This window comes from Hippocampus comes, unplaced genomic scaffold (assembly GCF_001891065.2).
Source record: "Hippocampus comes isolate QL1 unplaced genomic scaffold, H_comes_QL1_v1.1 scaffold261, whole genome shotgun sequence".
In the NCBI taxonomy this organism is placed as follows: Eukaryota; Metazoa; Chordata; class Actinopteri; order Syngnathiformes; family Syngnathidae; genus Hippocampus; species Hippocampus comes.
This window is the reverse complement of record NW_017805824.1, coordinates 4500214-4515797: the sequence shown is the minus strand read 5'-3', so window position 1 is coordinate 4515797 and position 15584 is coordinate 4500214. Positions and strand designations below refer to the sequence as shown.

At 40.1% G+C, this 15584-nt stretch overlaps 1 protein-coding gene across 3 annotated transcripts in view; it reads left to right on the top strand.

The window, feature by feature from the left end:
• Positions 1-15584, top strand: part of homer2 (homer scaffold protein 2) — a 27774-nt gene that overhangs the window by 378 nt on the left and 11812 nt on the right. The window contains exons 1-2 of one of the 3 annotated variants that reach the window (XM_019886519.1): positions 136-577; positions 8756-8912. In XM_019886519.1, the coding sequence (XP_019742078.1) occupies positions 573-577; positions 8756-8912 (162 nt within the window). In that variant the 5' untranslated portion in view covers positions 136-572. Of the gene's footprint in view, positions 1-135; positions 578-8755; positions 8913-15584 lie in introns of those variants that run through there. The other 2 variants (XM_019886520.1, XM_019886521.1) reach the window with 2 other exon arrangements.

The window sequence follows — 15584 nt, the reverse complement described above, 5'->3', positions numbered from 1 at the left end:
ATATATATATATATATATAAAATAAGGTAATTGAATCATGTTCAATTAAAAAATCTTTTCGGGCGTGTTGTGGAAAAGGGAAAAGAAGTGTGGGCGTGTGAACAGGTATAAACCGCTCCGCGTCGCTGCTGCTGTTAGTTGACGCGCGTGGAACTCGAGCCCACTCACTGTGGAGGCTAGAGGGAGGAGGAGGAACAACAAAGTCAGGCAGGTGAAGACCAACATTAACTCCACTAATTTAGTCGCCACTTTGAAGAGGACAGCGAGGTGAAAGGTCTAGTTTTATAGTTTTATTTTTATTTTATTTATTCATTTTTTAATTTAGACGCTGCCGCGTGTGTGACGAGGGTGAACACAGCAGGCGAAAACTTGGTTGACAGGCGCAGGAGGCGACAGAGCTTGACGAAACCTCAACCCCACGAAAGAAACAAGTGTTGGGAGATTTTTTTTTCTTTACGCGACAACGGGACTTGTTTGAACGAGAACGTTAACCTCTGAAGATTGTGGACTTTGAGTCACGTTCGCCTCGCGTCACGTTGTAGCGCACAGATCCCTAATATCACCGCGTTACAATGGGGTGAGTACACTGTACTATCCAGACTTTACTGAATGTGACACCTGCTCTCAAAATAAATACCTTCCCTTGATTTTCCCTCTTTCATGTAAAACTAATGCACCACAGCACGATCGTTTTAATAATTCCGCCACTTGGATCTGTGACCCCAAATTAGCGCCTATCAACCTCGTTAAAATATCTGTTGTTCCACTGACACAAAATTGTTGGATGAATTGGCCATAGATTGCGGTAAATCAGTATGTACAAAATGTGCTTTTACGGTCATGGTGTCATCAAGCGCTGCCCACTGGGAGTGCGTGTTGCAATTAAGTGTGGAGGTCGTTGTGGGCACCCACGGTGGTTCACTCGAGACTATTTTTCTCTTATGCGGTTTGTGGACTACCAGTGGTCCAAATCGATGCTGGTAGTCTACCACTATCCAGTCGAATTGTTACGTAATAAAAGCCATTTACTCTATATTCTTAATGCTATATCCAGGTTAAGGTCCAGATACAACTGTAGTGTGCTTTGTCCGAAAAGGAAAGACAATTGAATGCACTGGCAGAATGACCAGGGCACAATAGTGGAATGATCTTATGATTACTGTAATGCATATTCAACCGCTAGTACCACTACAAGCAGGCAATGAAACTTACTAGTAAACTACTATGCCGGAGTAGTAAGACTAGTAAATGTTTGTCCTGCCCTAGTGGACTCTAGCACTCTGCTAGAATCACCCAAATTCCCGCTTGTTTTTTAATTTTTGCCTGATTAGCAGAAACATGTGGCTGACCGACACGTATGATAAAGTAGCCTAGTCATGCAACAAAATGCAGTAATGGGGACATTTTTTCTTACTCGTAAGACAATTGATCTACTAGTGCGCCCTAGTTATTGTACTTTTTGTATTACTATTGAAGACAAAGCACATATTAATATACTAATGTACCTTAAGATGGATAGCAAATATATTTGCAAACCGTATGATAACTTTGATATAATGGCAATACACTAACCTATTACTAGGAGGCAAAATTGTAGTTGACAACTGCATGCTACCAGTACTGCTAATTGCATAAAATTGTATTAGTTAACGTTGACCACTTCATTAGTAGTATCTACTTTTTGTGTGCAAACGGCAACTCGTGCACAGCTTTGCCTCACAGGTAACATGTAGTTGTCCGACAAGTATGTCAAAGTAATCCTTCGGGTGTGCAGGGATGTCATACAATTAGTGCAAGAATGCATTACCACGAAGACAGTCGTTCTACGAATGTGCTGAATTGCCTTACTAGTGAGGACGAAGAGCATACTAGTACACGGACTTTAAGATGGCCATCAAGGATATTGAATCAATGCTCAAACTGCTTTCCATATGCATCTTTTTTACTTATAAATAACAAACAGCTATGCTGCTGCTGCTCCTACTGCTAATAAAATGTGTGTATCTAGAGAGAGAGAGAGAGAGAGAGAGAGAGAGAATGTAAGGAATTTATGCTTTAAAAGAGCTGCATAAAAATATTTGTCAAAAAATGCAGCTTGGCAATGTTTAGTTTTTGATCAACACTATAACAGGAGATTAAATAAATACAATTCAGAAATCAAGCAGATTTTTTTCAGAAAAGCCTATGTAGCACCAGAAGGACCATATCCACAGGTGTTTTTCATTTTCTTTGGCTGTTTTTATGAGGGTGCTACAAAAAGGTATATTGATGCAGTACACGATAAATGAAAGTTTTGTTTTTGCACTTGTGAGAGTTACAATTGACAAAATGTTTTACATCAAGCATCGTTCAATGTTTTATGATGCCTGGCAGTTTAATTCCCTTTCCATTTTTTTTCTTTTGGAAAAATCAATTCTAAATCCAAACAAATCAGAAGCCAACTGGCATCCTAGAATGTGTCGATCGATTTGACGTTCCACTGCATGAATGTGGCAATATGTTTATTGTCATGGAATTACTTTTTGGCACTAGTATACAGCTGCACTGAGAGGTGTTTTTAATGATTTCACTCAGTGTGAGTGTACCGGTTAAGGCATACATTGAAAAAATGTTGAATTTACTCAGTTTTATTTCGTCAAGTGGATGCACGAAATAAATGTCGTCATAGTGTAGTCTATTTGGAAAAAAATGTATCTCGATCCAGAGGATTTTATTTCATGCAACCACTTGACAAAACCGAATTAAACAAACCATTTTTTTTGAGGGTATGCAAATGTGCATCTGTTCTTCCTTGAATGTGCAGTGGAGGAAAAAATACAATAATAGAGTGTGTGTCAAAGGCCATCAATTGACAATAATTGTCAGTTACCATAAAAAGAGTGAATTTGGCTCTAGTAATTTAAAGGGAATGCTGCAGTACCTGTTTTCCCTGATCACACTTTTGTTTTTAAAGGTGAGTCCCACAGCCGTGGCTCCCTCTCATTAGGTCTGCGTAGTCACCCAAATGCTTTGAAATGTCGTCCACAGTGTTGTCATTAAACTGGCCCCTGTGGACCTGCAGCCGTGAGCTAGCCTCAACTCATGTCGCCAACATGGTGACGCGGCGCTCGCCTGCTTTTAGTCACTGCCAGCATGGAGTCACACTTGACACCTCAATACGTCTGACAAGGCCAAATGGATCTTTCCATTCTTTAGACCCACTAATGGGTCACTTTTACTTGTTCCTTCTTTTTTTTTTGTTGGTTGTCTGTGTATTGCCCCTTTTGGCCCTGGCCCGTTTGCTACTAAATGGGGTTATAGATTACCAATAATTTGCACTTCATGTGAACTTTCGCTACCCTCCTGACCTTGACACATTGGAATTGATTTCATTCCCATTTGTAATTTACAATTGTCACTTTCCAGTGAAAAAAAAACAAAAAACACAGTTATTTTAAGACCCCAGAGAGTACCGAGGTGTATGCATTTTGATGATGATAGTGTATCCTTTCTAATACTTATAAAATACATTTCACTTGCTCATATTTATTGGCTTGCAGAAGTGTTTTGGAATAGACCGAATTTATTCCTTTCTTACTCACAGACGCCAAAAGCAATGCGAGACGCATATTGCTATTTAAAGTAAGTCCTGCTGGGAGCTGCGCTAACACTGGTATAGATGATAATCTTCTGGCTGGCTAGAGACTGACAACGAAAGGCTTAACATTCATTGATTAGGCTCACATGTGACGAGGCCCCAGGTCTCTCGCTGCCCCGCCAGGAGAGCAGACTACATAAACCTAATCTGAGTGTGCCCTCTCCGTCTGGTCAGTAGGCAGGCCAGGAAGGTGTAGAAGGAAAGTGGCTGCACCAGTTGGTGTTAAAAGAAAGAGGAGTAAATGAAAGAAGACAGGCTGAAGGCGGATTGCAAGTCTCTTTGCCAGATGGTTGAGGCCTGGAAGGCCATCTGCTGCCATGCTGTGCCTCAGTGGAGACTTCTCATGTCCTCTTGCTTGCAGCTCGCTGATGAAGCTGCGATCTGTGACCCACTGCCTCTGTTGACCACTGTGCTTGATGGTTAGAAAAATCAAGCCCACTCTCTTCTTTGATGAGCTGATTAAACCCCTTGAAATTAGAAGAGGAACTTGTCACAAAAAGAGTTTGGTTGTTGTGATTTTGGATCCTTCAGTGTAAACGTGTCCTTGTTAAACACAAACACACACCCTTCTTGCCATCAAACGATATGTTTGCTCATTCCCTGCCAGACGTTTTCGATAGTAGAGTTCCCCAAGGTATATAAAGAGCATTTGGACTGAGCTGTCAAGGCCCACAGAATATTGTGTTCCATGACAATGTAAATATCGATTATACCAAAAGAAAGAGGAGGGTCTCTTCTTTCACCATAAAAAAGTTTGTTTCTATGTTTTTCCGTTCTTTAGTCATGAGTAATTTGCAGTAGAAAATGGGCTTCCCCTACATTTTTGACTAGCTGCCACCCTCCTTGGATTCAAATCTAATTTCAAAACCCATTCTGTTTTGATTTGTGATTTTTTTTTTTTTTGTTGCATTTTTGTAAACTGTTTTTATGTCCATTAGTTTTTGTTTTTTTTTTTTAATTTGTGTTATCTACCGCTGTATGGCTCTTTGGTCAACTGTCTTGTTTTTAAATATATGGTTAAAGCAAGTAAATAAATCAGATGGGATTGTTGTGACTTAAATGAAGATCAGATCACATTTTATGATTAATTTATGCAGAAATTCAGATCATTCAAAAGGCTTTGCATACTTTACTATTGATGACTTTCAGGAATTAGTTCCTTTATCTTCCACTCTAACATATTTTGGAGGGATTGTGCATGTATTATGCATATCCGCATACTGTATAATCAAGAGAAAATTGGTTAGCACCAGCAGTAAGTAGAGAATAACTGCTTGTAACTCTGCGTTCCGACTCACTCACTTCCCTTTTCCATCGTGTGACTCACATCTGTGCATGCAAATTATTGGAATTTGCCAGAACTCTGTTCTAAGTAAGATGGGCTTGTATCATCATTTCTGATGTGCTCCCAGGTAGAGTTTACTGTGCAACCATGAATGATGTAGCCTCATCCACCAGGTGGTTCAGTAAAACGTGTCCAAGGCACATTACATAGAGCAGCACGGCCAATCCACCTCCTCACTCACCTTTGTTTTCTGCTGCGAGCATTCAAATGACATAAAAGCTACTGTCTCCCTAATGACATATCGCAGGCTCATTCACATCAATGTGTATTTGAGGTTCTTGCCTGCAAGCACGTGTACGGTATATTCATCCCATGTTGACGTTGCTAATATCATCGCTTGACTGACCCATTTTAAATCTGCCGCTGGTATCATCATCATCATGTTCTCTTGCAGCAGTAATGTGAATAGTACTGCGTTATTACTCATATGAGAAGCAACCGGCAAAGCCCAATGGGCTTAGTGGACGCTCAAAAGAGCAATTAAAAGAAACTACATCTTAACACCTCTTACAAAACAGTTTTTGATTGAGTTTTAACACCTATTTTCCTACTAGGTGTATGTGTGGCACATTTATCTTAGAAACTCAACTATGGAGAAAACACTGATCAGTCCTTTTGATTGAATTACAGTTGTTATTGTGGACAGTAAGGCGACAAGTGGTTATCTTGTGGGCATGAATGCAACCCATGTGGTTAGCTTTAGACCATCATCACTGTGAAAGCAAGTACGTTACAGGCAAACACAAATATATTCCCTTGAGAAGAAACACCCATCTGTAAATTATTTAAAGCATTAAACGTCAAGGGTACGGTTTGTGCGTTGCAGTCAACTCGACAAGGAAATGTTACCATTAAGTCCCAAATGTATCTAGTATTCCTAAGATAATTAGCTACCCATACAGTACCTCTGTACCTCCCCAAATCTGTCATTACTGAAATGCTTTTGTGAGATGGGGTACTGATGCATGCAGTGACAGCTGTGGACATTTTCTGTCTCTGTTGATTGATAGTGTAGCAAAATGTTTGACCCTAGCCAGTGGATCGCAACTCAAGTTTATGGTGTCAAATTCAGTTAGTATATTTGAGCCTGCTGGTGAGAATCCATCCTAAAGACGACTATAGAAAGTCCACTGCATCGCTTTGTAATACTCTATATTCACCAAATACTGTATAAAACAGCGAATTTGCACCAAACATATGGGTTATTTGACAAGAGCATCGCCATGGCTCTCCTGCTGTCGCGCGATGGTATTTCCACTGAGGCAGCCAGTTATACTGTAGTTTGCACAACTTGGCCAAACAGGCCAAACTGTCCTCAATCAAAGTCAGATTTGGTAGGCCCCAGTTCACCTAAAACCGTAGTGAGAAAAAGCGCCATTGAACATGGATGGCTATTCACTATCGCTATCATTTTTAAAATGACACTGATACTTCCCCTTTCATCCTGTTAAAACCAATCAAGCTGATGCTCTTTATCTCAGAAAAGCAGATCACTGGAGTCAACCAATGGTTGTGAGCGCATCCACGTGTTCAGCATTGACCTTTTACTCCTCCTTCCCTGCCACTGTGAGCGGGCTCCCGACATCGCCGCCGCGAAGGTCAGCGCATGTGTGCATGCGTGTATAGGCAAAGCAGTGATCTGTAGAACGGGTTTCGTTGTTTTAAACCAGATGAGGAAGGAGATTAGGTTTAAACGGGGACTGTGCATTCATTAGGCTTTGATTTCTGTGAGAACGATAATCCTGGTGGAAGTAAAAGATTTATTAGCTCATGAATTTCTGTCCCTGTCTGTCTGCAATTTTTTTGAACCGGCAGGACTACCGAAATGCATGTCCTCTTGAGTGAATGCTTCTGCCAAACATCACCAGGACCTCTCATTAGAGTAGAGCTCGAGACTCTAGTCCATTGATTGATTTGAGAAGGCGAAGGAAGGCAAGAATCTTCAGAAATGTGAAATCACTTCTCACCCAAAACAAGCATGCAGGAAGAGCAGACAGCAAAACACAACAGTTTCAGTTCAAACCGTGATCATTCAGCTGATGTTGGAAATCCAGCTCTTTTGGGTCTTAGGCTCAGGTAGTAAAATGTGTCATCAGCTGTAATGTGTGTTAGGATTAAGCTTGAGGGAAAACAATGAGAACATAAATACCTGTATCTAAATCAGTTCATACGGTAGATAATGTCATCAGTGAATTTGGTCTTGTTCAAAACTCAACATGATTTTTTTTTTCTTTTTTAATTGTGAACCAACTAAACAGTCTTAGACATATGTGGGAACAGAGAAAAGGGGTGCTCAAATGAAGCTGTTAAATAGTCACCCTGGTAATGAATTTGCATCCTGAAATAGTCCGACAGTACACGTTCTGCATATTTGTTTGAATACAATAATGCTTTGTGGGATTCTCTTGCTAATGTAGTTTCTTTCCATATCACCCTCCGCCCCCCACCACCCCTAGCCCCAAACCGCCTAATGTGTCCCGCAGCTCCTCATATCGTTTTGTACTACTTCGCAAGAATATGCACATTTCTGCAGATTTTGCCACTTTTTGAAGTGGGCAAAGCAAAAAATGACACCCTACTAGCCAGCATCTGAGTCATGTACAGGTGAGGAGGCAAGATGATTCAGTGTCTGGTAGAGACTGCAAATTTGTTGGAATGTCGACATGAGCTCCTTTAATGTTTTATCTTTTGTCTTTTTTAAAATATTCCTCCGTCTTGCTGTCAATCCGGTTAAACTGACAGCCATAATTTCATGGCTAGCCAGCGTCAGTTAAACAGCCTCTCCCAAGCTCTAAAAAAATTGTTCAGATTCATGATTCCAAACTGTTACCGTTGTACTTATCTGTTTAAAAAAAGAAGACAAATTATTGATGTTGCACTTTCCAAAAAAAGAAAATCTTTCAGCTGCTGTCATTAAATCTACCAAACGTTGATTTTAATACCAAGTTAGGTACGGAACTATGATTTTGAGTGTAAATTTACACGACTAGCAAGTATACAGTACATTTTATTGTTTCATCATTGTAATCTCTTGGGCAGTGTTTCCCAACAAGTACGGGTAACCCAATATAGCTATTTCCAAACTACAGCCCCGGGGCCCATTTGCGGCCCACGGTCCAATTTGTAGTGGCCCACGGCATATAACTAAAAATACCTTTTGACATGGCTCCTAAAGCTATTTAACCAAAGGGGTAGAGTGAGACTACAGTGGGCAGCATTAGAAGTGCAGCTGCCAAAAAAGTGGTAGGACGTGAGTAATTGATACGACTACTAATATAATTTTTGAGATAAACAAAGACACAAATATATTTTGAGCTAAAATAGGAACAGAATTTCTCTTTATTAACAAAGTGGCGAGCAAAGATAATTCAATTTCAAAAACAAGTCAAACATTTTCTTTGCAAAAATATATTCTATGCACCCGCTCCACTCTAAACATTGATTAATGTTGCACTTGTAGAATTTGAATTAAGCAGCAAAATCCAGTCGTTTTTATCCATCTCGGGGTGGCCATTTTGCCACTCGATGTGCTAATAGCTTTTGAGTTGGCAGGAGGATTTTTGGTGGTGTCACATTATCACTAGCCTGCCTATGTCTCTCTGGAATCATGGTGTTAGAGCCTGCAGGTATCATGTGTGGTGTCATGATGCTGTATAACTGTATCTGGCGAACTTTTTTAAGGGTAGCCTCTCAATAAGTACATATTTTTGTTAGAAGTTACTGCTCTCATGGTGCTCACAGCTCACACCCTCTTCTCTGTCCCAACCCCCCAGGGAGCAGCCAATCTACACCACCAGGGCCCATGTCTTCCAAATTGATCCAAACACGAAGAAGAACTGGGTCCCTGCCAGCAAACAGGCCGTCACAGTCTCCTATTTTTATGACAGCACACGCAACAGCTACCGCATCATCAGCGTGGATGGATCAAAGGTATGAGTGTGCTCGGAAATGGCGATGAACACATGGTGAAAAGAAATTACTGTAAAGAGACGAGAGAAGATTTTGCGTCGACTGATGTTGACAAATATCTAGATGTGGAAACCTAGCTGCCCGGGTTCAAGTTGGCACCAGCATTATATTCATGCTTCTGGATCACAAGCAATTGTTGGTTGCTTATCATACCACATTTCATCAAAATGTGCTCACAGCTTTTTGAGATTCGTACATGTTATGAAAATGAGCCAAACTTTTCAAGTTAAGGTAATCTCTTTTGAGACAAACTGAAACAAAAACTTTCTAATAAGTAATTAGCCAACGTTTTGTTGTCCTCATTTGCTGTCGGAGGGCAGAGTGTGCTCTGCTCATAATTTTTGAAGACAGCTGTTTACTCTTGGGCTACATTTTTGGGGCACTCTGAGTAACCAAAGGGCACATTTGAACAATGTTTTGAGTTTCCAAACAGACTGAGTGAAGCAGCGCGCTTGGAGCGTCTTTCTGAATGAACCCACGATGAGAGAACAGGGTTTTTGGGAGCGACGAGCTCTAGGGCACCTTTGGAAATATTCTCCAAGCACGCACTGCTTCATTTCGACCATTCGGAAACTCAGAGCATTGAATTGTGCCCGTCGGTCATTCGGAGTGCGGGCGAGCACTCGAGGCGGCCCAACTGGGGACACGACGCACCAGTGGGTCAGGCAGTACAGATGGAAACAGTTCAAGCACGAGCTGCTGATTGGTTTAGATTAGAACATAGGCTCTGTTTGGAAAGTAGTGAGAGTGGCGTGCGCTCTGCCTCACCGAACACACCCACACACGCACTGAGTAGTGCAGGGGTGTCAGTGAATTTCCGAACTTGACCCTAATGTCTAGTTTTTTGTCAAACAAATTTCCCCTTAAAAAAAAAAAAGATTGACTGTTCTGACTTTAAATGAAGAAAAATTGCAATAAAACACAAAAAATAGGTAGAGGTAAAACTGCAATAGATTAAATTATGGTCACAAATGAAAATCTGCGATAGAGTGAATCCACAATAACCGAACCGCAAAGTAGCGAGGGATCACTGTATAGCAGGAAGTATCATCTTACCTATGTGGATAAGAATTATAAATATAGCTGGGGGCTCTCAGTTCATATTTCCATCCAGAAGGCTAATGGCTTTGGGATAAAAGTTGAAGCTAAATGCTATCCTGTATATCACTGTTTATAATTTTGCTTAAAATTTGTATTAGACTCCCATGTTTTGTTTAGTGTTCGAGTTTCCATTTCAAAACAGAACAGTAGCAACTGTCTGTCACAGAAGTTTAAAATCAGCTTCTTAAAATCAGAGCTCCTCAAATAACGTCTTACATGGCGAGTCTGACTTAAAAATGCTTACCCGTACTGTAATTGATGGCAGACAGTCAATATTGGGATTGTGGGTAATAATAGACACCATTTAAATTGTACAAATATTTATATTCACAACACCACCGTTCCTCATCTTGGTGAATGTGTAGATTATGTTTCCATGGCGATAAGAGCCTCCTCTCCTTGTGAAAAGGCACAGACATTGTCATGCGATCATTTTTAGCCCTTTGATTACTTGTGAGTGATTGTGGAAACACAGTCAGAGCGCAGTTGTTTGAATTTTGCTCCACTGTTTCGTTACAAGGTCTGCGGGGCTGACTGGTGGAATAACTAACCCAACAGCTGAAGGTTTAGGAGGAAATGTTATCGTATGTACAATTTTTGCACAAGGATTGTATCGTTACAAAGAAACTCCTTGTATAATGTCATGACAGGATTTTCATACCATTCTTCGGTGAAAACCTCTTCAGAAGAAACATGATTGCGAGTTATTTGTGTATTTTTGCAAAGCAATGTTTTGTCAAGTGACTCCCACTGCTTGAAGCCAGCGAGGCAACACTCATCAGGTTATGTCATCACGCGGTACTGACAGGAGATAGCTGGCGACTCCCAGACCACACTGGCTTATTTTTATCTTGCAGGCGCTTAAGAAAAGTCTTCATTTGTATACCGAAAAAGAACACGCAGCTGAATTTATTTCTGATGGCATTCATCTATACAGTACTTTTATTTTCTCGTCAATACTTACCCAAGGTCAGACCTCTTTTCTCCGATCTCCCACTTATGCTTCCTCTTTTGTCATCGCTCTAACATTGCAATCTTGTCTGTACAACCATTTACGATGCCATATCTTTCTCACTCACAGGTTCCAGTGGATTAATTTTTTTATTTTATTTTTCTTTGGGTAGGGGAAAAAATGCTTCTTTTGCTATATATGTGGTGGCGCAATACACCAAGTTTTGTCATTGTTTCAGTTCAGGTCAGGTTAGTGGAAGCACAGTGTGTCTTCTCAAAGCACTTTTTAAAGTATGGAGAAATTTGTGGGAAAAAAAAATCTCTAGTTTGCATACTCCATATGAACAAACCAGGTCTGTCCAGGACAATCGTTTTTGCTGCTGTATGCACTAACTGTGACAAACTGTCAGCATATATTGGTTCACTGAGAGAACCAGACAGCTCACCGATGATGACAGAGCAAGCAGAAATGCATTCCAAGCACTTCTGACTCCTTTTTGCCCAGATGTGTGCTGCTCATATAAGCTGATCACAGTATTACACAATTTACTTTTGGTACCCAATTTATTCAAACATTGACACCTTCCAGGGATAAAGATGCTAGCATGAAGAGTCCTTCGAATAGAAGTAAATTCTAATATAATTTCATTTCTTTCCACTTTATGATCCCATATTGAATTTACTGCAATGCAATTGGCTGGTGAGCAGTCCAGGTCCGGGCCGAGGAGAGGCTGCAGGTCACCAGTGACCCAAATGAGAGTAAGCGGCATAGAAATTGGGTGGATGGATTGTGAGGAATTTATATTGCATATTATTATTCCTAGCTTTTCTAGCTCTAGAATGAAAATTACCGCACAATTGTGTAATGATTTGTATTTTGGAAGAAAAACGCGCACCCAATTTTGACCAGTGTGACATCGATTTTTGGGGGCGTGGCTTGTTTGTTTCCCCTACCCATATCAAGTGCAAGTGAAACCTATTGGCTCCATTATTAACTATTTAACCCCTGTGTGATGCCACATCCGATGTCCAGGCATTGTGACTTATACCCATCCATGAGCCCAAACTGTTGCCTACTCTCTAAATAGCTTCTCACCAAATTCAAAACTAGCCCTCAAATCCCATATTGTTCTCGTTTAGTTTTCAATATTTCATGATTTATTGGATCCAATGCTTTTGGTAAATCAATGAGGGTCCCAATCACAATTGTTTTCTTGTTCATTGAGTTAGTGATTTCTTCTATTAGTTTGGTTGATGCCAGTGCTGTAGATGGATTTGCTGAGTAATTTGTATTTTCTATCAATTTTCATCATCTTTGATTGAGCAGTTTCAAGAATCGTTGCACATCTACAGTACATTATTGATAAACCAGTATCAGCCATTGATAGTTTCACTTTCCAGTGACAACCAAGTAGGTTCAGATTTGCTTTTTGATGGATTAGGTCTTCATAATATAATTTGGAATCAATAAGATATTTTGTTGTTTTTTTTAATACCGGTAATGATTATATTAATGACATTTATAATGACTCAAAATCTCTGAAATGCATCCTCTTTGCAGATGACACACACATTCTGGTTTCTGAGGAAAGCTTGCAGCAACTACTGTCCTCGCTTAACTGTCAAGAAGAATAAATTTAAAAATTGGTTTGATGGAAATAAGTCAGTCTGTGTGTCTCATTCTGAGCTATTTCGGCATTGTGTGGTAATTGTCATCCGTGGTCGACATTTCGTTTACAATATGACTTCATGTGATTATGCAAACGCCGACCATACATAATCAGACATGGAACACATTCCCAGAGAGGCTACTCAAGCAGGCTCGTAGTTTGAAATGCACCCTCAGGTTACTGGCCAGCAGCACTTTAATTTGTACTTCCTGTGTTGCATTTGATACAGGACTGGCTGTCCACCCCCACAGCTGCTCATGTCACTCCACTCCCCCTCCCTCTGTCACGCTCTCCCACTTGCCTACTCGCTTGATTGCAGTCTTGCATGCACATTCATACCACCTACAGCACCCTTAATGGGTATTATGATGATACAGTAAGTGGAAACAAGCAATGCGCACACATTTTTCTGTATAATGAAATTATGGTTTCTACTGTTATCTTCAGCTTCATAAGAATCGAACTGTGCTGAAAGCATCCTAAAATTCTCAATTTCATGAAAGCGGAGGGAATGATTGCTACTATTAGATACTTTAACATGGCCTTGAGGAAAGCCCGTGTTATGCTTCTTGAGATGGAGAGAGAGATATTTGTTTTTTTGTTGTTGTTTTTTTGCAGAGGGTTGCACACTGCTATCCGATTCACACGATTTGCCACACCTGTGGACAGTATTGTGCAATGCCAGGCTCAAGGGTACCTTGGCAGCAAGTCAACAATATGAATGTATGAATGGATATCACAAAATGCTTCCTTGATTCAAAATAAAATGGCATTTCCCTCTTGCTCTAGTTGGGGAACAATAACAGACAATTGTTGAGTTTCAGTTGACTTTGTGATGAACTTGGCTGCATGCTTATACAATTCACATGATGTGTCAGAAGTACTGGACAGATATCATGGAGTTATTTCTTTTGTACTGTTCCACCCATTTTATCACTGTTTTTTTATTTTATTTTTTTGACTAGCTTATGGTAGGGCTTAACCATCCCCATCTTAGGCTTAAGATAAGATTTGGGGCATCTAAATTGGTGAGGGTTGCCGTTTTTATCTTGCAGCAGCCCAGTTTTCCACTATGTATGAACATTAAAGTTTCATATCGCAGACACATCTTTAAACAAATGTGAACATTTCACTCAGCTCTTTGGGAAGAAGTGCTGTTCAGGAAACTCGTTTGAGAAAATGAGGTCATTTTATTTTATTTTATTTTTTTAATGAGATGAACCATTTTAGAATGCTGCCTGAATTCTCAGTTACAACAAAAGTCTTGAGGCTTTTCTTTCTAGTTTTTTTTTTGGGGGGGGGGGTCCATGTATTTGCAGCTGGTTGGAAATTGACATTTTACGTTGTTGAAAAGGACACACATCTGTCAAATTTGAATTCTCTAGCACTGTGTCCACAGCCAGGTTGCTATGAAACAAGGACTGCCCAGTAATTTAGCCCTCTTCAGTTGTTCCTAATCGTTGGGATAAGTGGATCTTTATAGTCAGGCAAATTTGGCTTCATGTGAATGCTTTAAAGTGACTGCTTTTGTCAACATGCATTGGGCAGTACAATTTACTCAAGCCTGGTCAGGCTGAGTTTTAAGTATGAGATCTACTATAGTGCTTTATGCCCTGGTTTACTGCATCCCTGCAACAGTTGATAGTCTTGTAGCAAGCAGACGATGTCATTGGACAATTTAAAGGTTTGTGCGTTAGCAGTTCTAATGGGTAGCAGTCTTTTGTAGGTCAAATAATGAGTTGGTGAATTGGCACATTTAGGGATAATGTTTCATCAAAGGGAGGTTTGACACAAACTCAAGGCAAATGTTAAGTAAAAGGGCAGCTAAGGCGACATCGCCTCATTTGGTTTTCAGTGTCCACTGCAGAAAAGACTGGCGAGCCAAAGTTAGGACATATTTACAGTATGTCATCGTTTGACACAGATTCCTGTGCTATTTACGTTTGGCGCTCATGGAACAAGCAAATGAAAGAGAAATACATGATTTGAATGTAACAAGTAATTGAAATGGGGAAAAACATGACAACAGAGGAACAGGAAAATGATCTTGTACCTCTGAGATCGGATGGATGAATGGACAAACTTTCCAGGTTTCTCTTGTGATAAGGTTTCTCCCAGTCCCTGGAGTAACATAACAAGGTTCGACTGTACTGTGTGTGTGTGTATATATATATATATATATATATATATACAGTACAGTACTGTGAATGAGGCCAAATTGATAAAGAAAATGAGAGAGTTAAACGGACTTAAATTGTGTTGCATTGTATTAAAGCTATCATATATGATCCTGATGGTTGATCCTTTTCAAGAGGACCATGCTAAATAAAAATTATTACTCAGAAAAAGATATGATGCTTTCAAGTTAAATTTGAGGATGAACTGAGAATGCTCTGCAATCTTTAATAGGTGAACTTGAATTGATATTCTCTAAACTTTTGAATGCATGTTTCCAACTGTTCAGTGTTTTATGTTGCTGTTCTACCACCAGGAACTGAACAGAAAAATTCACACGTGGTGTTTGATCTATGAATAGACCAATACATTTCCTGGTTCAATTACAGTCCTCTTCTTCATGCTGTTGACATTTTGACATCATGAGACCTCGTCTAATAATTGATCAACTGTGTGTGTGTGTGTGTGTGTGTGTGTGTGTGTGTGTGTGTGTGTGTGTGTGTGTGTGTGTGTGTGTGTGTGTGTGTGTGTGGCACGCGCATTTTGTTTTTAGGACAGCAGCCTTGAAACATTGTTTAAATGATGTTCAGTCACACTTGTGGCACTTAGCTGCACAATCGTGTGTGTGAGTGCGTGTTTCAATTTTCTCATCCTTTTCGTTACCACTGCTGCATTTTCATTCCCCACACAGTTAATAGCATCTAACAAAGGCATTCAAGTTTTTTTTTTTTTTTTT